The 8,871-nt window shown below is 38.6% G+C and overlaps 1 protein-coding gene across 5 annotated transcripts; it reads left to right on the top strand.

Moving 5' to 3' along the window:
- The first annotated feature begins 709 nt into the window (after positions 1-709).
- Positions 710-7,751, top strand: LOC140169916 (3 beta-hydroxysteroid dehydrogenase/Delta 5-->4-isomerase type 4-like). 5 transcript variants are annotated; one of them, XM_072193233.1, is made up of 4 exons: positions 710-819; positions 1,259-1,547; positions 3,679-3,849; positions 4,531-7,751. In XM_072193233.1, the coding sequence occupies exons 2-4, from the start codon at positions 1,328-1,330 to the stop codon at positions 5,310-5,312; spliced, it is 1,173 nt and encodes a 390-aa protein (XP_072049334.1). In that variant the 5' UTR covers positions 710-819; positions 1,259-1,327; the 3' UTR covers positions 5,313-7,751. The 5 variants fall into 5 exon arrangements, with proteins under 5 accessions (XP_072049334.1, XP_072049336.1, XP_072049335.1 ...); XM_072193235.1 differs by having other exon boundaries at positions 805-956; positions 1,379-1,547; XM_072193234.1 differs by having other exon boundaries at positions 805-961; positions 1,379-1,547.
- The last annotated feature ends 1,120 nt before the right edge of the window (positions 7,752-8,871 follow it).

Below are 8,871 nucleotides of genomic sequence, written 5' to 3'. Positions count from 1 at the left end.
AATGCTCAATCAGGATTTCGTCCGAATCTAGATGTTCAAGATTACATTTTAAAGAATATGGATACAGGTTATGCTACATGCGTTTTATATATAAAGCATTTGATACTGTAAATCATGATATTCTGATTAGGACACTAAACAATTTGGGGTATACACAAACTTTAGGAAGCGGTGAGTATGAAAAAAGCGCCTGTAGATCAAACTTGGAATTAACTGCATTGATGCGCGCATTATGTAATCGTTAATTTCTTCGCAACCAAATTTTTGTATGTGATGCACAATAAAATACGCCATGCACTACATTTTAAATTGTTTGATTCTGATGTTTATTTCTCGACTTACGTTCAATTTTATTCACTCGGTAATTTTTTTTTCTGGGACACCCTGTATGTCAGGTTTGGATCTACAGTTAATGTTGATGCCTCATGGACAAACATTGAAAGTGGGTGTTGCTGTAAAAAAGAGTTACACTGTAAATGCCATTCACCTCATTTTTAACTTAGCAATTTAACTTAGCATTTATGTAAAGTTTCAACCCGGAGTTTCAATAACTGAAATTGTCAACTTATTTCAAAAACAATCTTTGCCTTATTACACTTTTTTTTACTAACCCTATACACTACAGCACACTGATTTCCAACGGTATTATTATCCAACGGTCAAGTTTATGTCATCCAGGTATTGTTTTTTTTTCATTTTTTTTCTTTCTACTGGCATTGTTTATATTACTATTTCAATACATGGATAGACCGTGGTCAGTGACCCGAACACGCTTCAGGCTACACCTGCACTCGCGACCTTGGAATGAAAACGGAAAAGGTAAAGTAGTTTACGTTTATGGTTTAATATGTGTTCAAATCAGAGAAGATCAAATTACAGGGTCGCAACGTGATGATGCTTGATTGCATTGTTTTACACGTCAAGCAAAGTATATGCGTCAAGTGTGAACAATTAAGGTTAGGTAAGTGAAAGATACAGCGTGGAGTATGTGTTTATCAATATTAGGAATATACCAAACATTGATTTCAGCATGATTAGAAATGTGTAATCAGTATACAATGTTTGCCATGGCAATACAATGATGTAATGGTGTAAACAAAACAAAGACATGTAAACCATGCGTGGTATCGTGTTAACATATCATGATGACATTAACTTATAGCATTGGCCTAAACACACATCTCTGCCGATATTAGCATTAGTTCTTAATACCAGATACATATATGAACTAGGCTATACCTTTGTTATTATCTTGCAGTTGTGATATTTTTACATCAATTGATTTGTGGTTGCTTTGGTTTTTGCCTTAAATTACTACACGGATTTTATGAATGAAGCTATATACCTGTACCGTTATCCCTTGTGCGTTGATCTACAGCAAAGGCACACGATGGAGAAAGAAGCAAGCGAAATAATCGTTGTGACCGGAGGAAGTGGCTTCCTGGGTCAACATATTATCAGACAACTTTTAGAACAAGAATTATTTCCTCTTAAAGAGATCCGAATCTTTGATCTTCACGAATTTCAGTGGGTACCGGGAATGGAGCGTAAGTAGCATAATATCAACTGAATATACTCCAGTATAATTCGTTAAAATACATGTATTCATTTATTTTTACCGAAAAAGTTAACTTTGATAATGATGTTATTTAATTATATTCTACGTTTGGATGCGACTTATGAATAAATTATGCCTATTTAATTAAAGTTACACATACTATATAGTTTATGTTGGTGAACTCATAACCTCGTAAATAGTCGGGATGTTTTTAATCCAACCACGCAAACGCAATTACAGGTTATTGGAAAGTATAATGATCACGTTTCGTGACAGAGTACATAAGTACGCGTTACACCACCTAATAATGTAACGTGTAATATGCGTTCGAACAATTTACGCGGGCGCTGGCCGCCGTATTTGAACAGTGCATGGTTGCGCGCTGGGTGATTGGTCGCTAGTGGTATTTTCTTGATAGGATGTTCGTTTATTTATAGGGAAAATGAAATATAAAGTTAAATTTATATTCTATTTTGGAATTTAAAGCAAGAAAATGTGACCCAGGTGGAAATAAAACGGTGAAAAGTGATCGTTATAAATGAGGTTAATGGCATTGCATGACCTCGGAATAATCCTCGTGGCTTCATGATAGTTATCGTTTCTGAAGTGAAATGTTTAAATTGTTCACAATACCTCAAAACAACTGATGTGCAGTCATCTACTCTAATCATATTTTTGATTCAAGCGTTCATCGATCTAGTATCTTTTCCGCATCCAATCAATTTGCTCGAGTTTCTGTCCCCTGTGACAAACATTCTAATCAATTTGTCAGGAAAAATATATTGCATGATTTTAAAGAAATCCAAAGAGAGTGTTCAACACCAAAGGTTTCAGAAGTTTGTTTTTCATGTGGCTCTATTTTTGTACATAAAAATGAATGTCTCGAGGCGAATTCAGCAACATGTTTTATCAAATAGCCTGTGGATACGTTGGTCCGTATTTTGGCATAAATGATATCCCTTTTAATATCTGTGTCTTTTGCAGGAAAGAGAAGTTTGCGACTGCATGTTTTGTTCATATACTTTGTTAGAACATGATATATACACTGTATCCTTGTAAATGGGAAAAGCTTGACAATAAACCCGGGACAAAAACAAAAAGGGAGTGTTGTGTTCAACAATCAACTGCATGTCTTTCTATAGTTCAGCGAATAATCTGCTGGGCAAACGATGTTACGTCACACAGAGATAAGGTTGTGGTAGCCATTCAGCGTGATGTGTTTGCTTTGAAGAAGTGCTGGCTATATCAAAATGGTTGTTAGCGATCAATTGTGATGCTTATTGTAAAGCTTACTTCTACCCAATACAACACAGGTTCCAGCTTGTAATGACCGTAGTTTATTCTTATAAATATATGACTGTTTATGAGATTTCTCAACAGATTTAATATGCAGATCATATGTTTTGATGTGGCAGTCACGTCATTATCAGTGGAAACTGATCATATGCTTCGAATATATTTATAAATACGTATTTATAAATACGCACTTGCCCTTTCCGCACTGCCAAAACAGCTTGTAACTTGAGACAGTATTAAAGTCTCGAAGTGACCTACACAGCGGGTGGTCTTCCTGTACATTTGAATTCAAAGGCGACAGGAGGTACACAACACGAGACTACCACTAGAGGAAGATTTGGATGACAAAACGGACATTTTGATGAGAATCGGCCAAAATGATGAGAATTTAATTTTCTCATTCTTTTGGATGAGAAAATAATAATATGTTTATTTTGAGCTCAGCGGGGACTAGTAATTCTCACCAGTTTTAATAAGACAATTATGATTGACACACACACCAGGAAGTTTCTCATCCAAAAGAATGCTTCTACGTCAAAACATAGATTATCTAAAATACATGGCTATAATTCACCCTTTGACCGGATCCGACATTTTGTTACCAAAACGAGATTCTCCCTGCAAATGCATGCACAAAAAGTGCATTTTTGTTTCTTGCGCTTTTCTAGCACGCGCCAGAAGGCATTTACAAAGCGTACTCGATAATAAAAGTATGTATTCGAGAGGCGTACGCACACGCACTTTCGGATAGAACCTCAATTTGAGATGACCGTGCGATCGACGAATAGGTGATCAAGAACTTCCTTTATTTCCTTTATTTTCAGCGTACAACAATAACAGCAACGCTAATTTGAAGAGCATTAAGGGAGACATATGTGAACTCGAACAATTGAGAAAAGCATGCCGGGATGCGACCATCATCATACACAGTGCGGCCTTCATCGACGTGTCAACATTGCCAGATGAAAAGAAGTTACAAATGGTGAATGTAAAAGGTATTCAAGAATATACATGTATCACTGAAAAAGAGTTCAATTGATATGGCGCGATCAGAGTATTAGAAGTATGTTATTTCGCTTGATAACAATGTTCTGTTATAAACAGTTATTGGGGAGGGCGTGTTAGTGAGGTGGTCTTCTCACTTGCTTCTCACCGCTGTGGCCGGGGTTCAATTCCCCGCGGTGCCACATGTGAGTTTGGTTGCCGATCCATGCTCGTCCTCGCAGGTTTTTCTCCGGGTGCTCCGGTTTTCCTCCTGCATCTAAAATCGGATCTCTTCCCACATCCACGTCCCATCATATCCAGATGACATCCCTTGAATTTAGTAGCCCCTGAGCACTATTGGGCTTAGCCTGGCTTCGGCCGAATGTTATAAATAAAAAATAAAAAATAACACCTAGTATACAAACCTTAAGATTAGCAACTTAAGATTGGCAACTATTTTAAACTGTTGCGATTTGGTAGTTCACAGCATCTTGCGAATGGTAGCTAGTGAGCTTTGGCAAAAATTGTATTGATCATTTCATTGCGAGTTTGTAGAAGAATTCAAATATCACAGATCTACAATTAACATGATTAAAGAAGCAGGACTTGGGTCGTTTTAATCATGTTTATAATTACGTAAACTCAATTTGGCCCCTTCTAATATTCAGGTATTGTTATTTTATTATTCACAGGAACAGAAAATGTCATTCAAAGCTGCATTGATAACAACGTTGAGCGTCTCGCCTTTACCAGTACTGTTGATGCATATCTACCGCCGACACCATTCCCCACTGCTAATGTTACAGAAGACGAAACAAAGACGCCTTCCAACTTCCTAATGGGATCTTACGGAGCAACTAAAAACATAGCGGATCAGTTGGTAATAAAAGCCGATAAAACAACACTGCAAAATGGCAACATTCTCCGTACTTGTGCACTGCGTATAGGATATATGTACGGCGAAGGTGATAAAATCACCCGAGACCTAATGGAGCTTCCTGCTAAGAGTAAGAAGAACTATCCAATAGGTCATGATGATCATGTAATACAGAAGATATACGCTGGTAATGCTGCATGGGCACATGTTTTGGCGGTGCATAAGTTGAAGGATCCTTCTTCAGCTTCTTCACCAGCGGGAAAAAGTATGTTCGTAGGAGATGACACGCCCTTGAAATCACTATCCGCTCATTTTCAGCCTTACGTAGATGGCATTGGTGCAGTCAATAGTTTCCGTATTTCCTTTCGCTTGATCTACGCAGTGGCGGCTATGATGGACTTTCTCGCCTGGTTACTACAACCGATCTACAGCATCAGATCAAATATCACCAGGTCGTCTATACTGTTCTCAAGTAACAACTATACCGTGAGCTGGCAACTAGCCCGTCGATGTCTTGGCTACAAACCACTGTATACATATAATGAGGGCATTGCGAGGAGCGTAGTTTATCTCAAGGCTGCTTTGAATGTCTCATAAATCGGAGAATAAAACAAACAAGCATAAATTCCAAAATGCCAGCCTTTTGAATTACCAGCTATTTTGAAAGAAAAACATAATACAATAATGATAATGATAATAAATAAATGAAATAACAAAGTAATGACTGTTTCTTTAAAGGGTGTCTCCTGCAATCACAACTTTAAGCCTTATACCGTAAAACCTCGTCTACAAGCATATAGAGCTTTTTTTGATGAAAGACAATATTAATACGACACAGCCGAAAATATGCCAACACGATAGAATGGCCTAACAATAATACTTAAGGGTGTATCGCTCCTTCAGTTGCTCAAACTAAATAATGTTATAATTCTATTGATGGACGGCGCGTGAATTAAGTTAGATTTCACCAAAAGCAACATGTATGCTTGTAGACGAGGTTTTACGGTATGTCAGAAAATTATATAATTATCAAGCACGAATCATGTGGTTTTATCTTAAACAAACTTATATTGACCAATTCACGATGCACGGGCACCGAAATTGTCTAGTGCAATGACGTCCCAGTAAATACAATGAAGGCTGACGACAATTTAGCACAAATAACCATTACGTCATTGCACTTAGAAAAGGCGCGGGAATTTTGAATATCGCGTGTTGAGAGCCGGCTGTTTTATTCGTTTTTATTGTTAATATGAGGTTATTTTAAATAAAACCATGTTATTCGATGCTTGGTAATTATTTTTTAACATATAAGGCATAATGTTGTGAATGCCAGAGACATCCTTTAAGACGTCTAAACTGTTGGCAACCATGCACCTTGCTCCAAAAAGAGCTATGTCTCTAAAAGGTCATGCAGGGTAAAATTTCAAAATTGATCAAAGTTTGTTCAAAACCATACAAAAGTAGTCTGCTATATAAATTTAGTCTATATCTGCGACGTATGCTACTTCATAATTGTCAAAGAAATAGCTAGTTAAAACTTGACGTCCCGAAATTGCGTGTACCAACAGTTCCCCTCTGCCATACAAGACACTAGTTAATAGACCTTTTCTAACAAAATTCGGAAAAATCATCGGAAATTGCTCGGAAATGAGATCACATGGACATTGATCAACCAATCACGTCAAACTAAAAACTCTCAAGTGAGAGGCATGTATTCAGTAAGCTAGCCCGGGAAAGCTACATAGGGGTTAAACTGGTGTGTAGTAAATGTTATGAATCACGGCACGGTACTCTTTTGAGCGAAAATCCAGCCTAAATAGCCAATGTCAATATGTGGGACACCAGGTATTTTTTTCCCATCATACTGAACTAACACATCAGCTGCTAGATTTTTCACAATATCATAGTTAATCATGGTAATGGAAAGAAACGACCAAATGTTAGTCATTTTTCGCTATTTATATTTTTTAAATGACGACAAAATGCATCACCTCTTCCACGAGTTAATCGCTTACACGAGACATACCACTACACTCTTGATTGCTTATCCTATAGTATATCATTACTCCAGAATCTTTGGCAAAGGAACCTCTCTCATCGATACTTGACCGTGCGAAAGTTCATTGTGGCTATGATGCATGCCTTTTACACATTGGAACTTCGCATTGTACATGATGCTGAAGAGGTATTTTTATAACGATCCAACATACTGCAGGGGCATGTTTTTAATGCACAATGCTCCAGGAGCATATAGCAAATATGCTCCTGGGGCAGTGTGGATTCAAAACATGCTCCTGGAGCATGTTGGACTTTGAATATTACTCCAGATTATTCATGCTCCTGGAGCGGCTTCTCCTGGAGCATCTGCTCTTGGAGCATAATTTCGGGCCAAAATCTCACAGAAGCGTACTTTTCCTGTTAGAACTTCTATGACCTAGTACCTATTGTCGCAGAAGTAATAGGCTTACGTGAAAATTGCGTTTTGTGTACTTTCAACAACTTCATTATCATGATTATGTTTAAATCTTATAAAGGTTCCTTTTACGTATAATGTCGGGGATTTAGGAATTTACATCGATCATATAAACGTCAGCGACCTGGTAAAAATAATGAAAATAAGGGATGATTAATTGTGAACTTTGATCTGAAAGAACCACAAGACAATGTTAATACAAGCGTTAAAATAATTCCTCAACCAACAACTTGTTTTATACCTTTAGATGTTCTTTATTTTGGAAATGATGCTTTTAAAATGTATCACTGACTAAGAATTGTTCGAGCAGTCATCTCCCCTGCTCACTTTTACTTCACACAAGGTCAGAGTACGATTTTGCCCTTCACCTTCATGCTGGATAGTGATGTACCTGCCAGCAATGGGCGATGCACAGGGATACGATTTCCCACCTATATATCTGGCATCTGCCGCAGTAACAGTATTACAAAGAGAGCCAACATCGCGTGTACTGTGATTAGGCAACAAATCACTGATGTAAATCTTAGCACCAGCCAGTCTGTCACCTGAAAGACATAAAGAAATCCAGTGGCGTAACTTTGGGCCAAGGTGCCCGGGGGTGAAAGTAGATCGGGTGCCCCTGACCAAGGATGTGCATAGTCCGACGTGTAGGACAGTGGCGCCCGGGGGGGGGGGGGGGAACTTAAATTTAAAAGGGATATAGGTGTAGGGCTGGCGCTTTCGCACTAAGGGGCATTCGGTGAGAGCAACATGTAAAAAATATGGGGTCATTGGGTGAGAGCATGATTTTTGGCATTCGGTGAGAGCAAAATGTAAAAAATATGGGGTCATTGGGTGAGAACATGATTTTTTTTTTTTTTTTTTCTTTGGGTGAGAACCAAAACAGCGCCACAAAAACCTCGAAAATCGAATTTCTAGTTCTAAATGGCTTCAAATTTCTTTATTTTTTCAAAATAAGTAACAAAATCAGTGATAAATGAAAGTTGCTGTTCAAATTGAACTTGTAAGGGTCTTTGGGTGACAAATCAAATGGAAAAATAGGGGGTCTTCGGGTGACAGAGCGCGGAGCGAGCATGTGTTCGTAAAAAAATATGGGGTCTTTGGGTGACAGCGATGCTGAAAAAGGGGTCTTAACAGCCCTACATACGCGTCACCTCCAAAGTTGGAGTGCCCCCCCGGGCAGTGGCGCAGCTAGGGGTTGTGGCACCCAGGGCTAAGGATACATAATGGCACCCCTCCCCAATTCTTGGAGAGGAGCGCGCGAAAAAGTTGCACAAATAGGACCAATCACGCATTAATTTTGGTCATAATGAAGTTGAATATCGAACTTAAATTGATCTTTCAAATGATTTTGTGTTGGTTGAAATGCGCGCAAAAATTTTGACTTTCATCGCTAGGGGGCGCAGACTCGACGCTAAATTGATTAATTCGGCGCCCCACTTAAGAGTGGCGTCCAGTCCAGTGCCGTCTCCCCCCGTCGCTACGCCACTGGTGTAGGACCTATTTTCTAAGTTAACATAACTTGCATGAATATGCTCAGCTCAGACTATGATCACTCTCTCACATGGCGCAAGAAAGACGAATCCAGTGACCGTACCGCGGTGGGCCAGTTAGTGGACTTTCGCAGTTGACTTTCTTGAGCGATCAGAATCTTGAGTTGCTAACTAACATGACTAAGAA

The sequence above is a fragment of the Amphiura filiformis genome, chromosome 14 (genome assembly GCF_039555335.1).
Source record: "Amphiura filiformis chromosome 14, Afil_fr2py, whole genome shotgun sequence".
Taxonomy (NCBI): Eukaryota; Metazoa; Echinodermata; class Ophiuroidea; order Amphilepidida; family Amphiuridae; genus Amphiura; species Amphiura filiformis.
The sequence above is the reverse complement of the archived record's forward strand: the minus strand, read 5'-3'. Positions and strand labels throughout refer to the sequence as shown.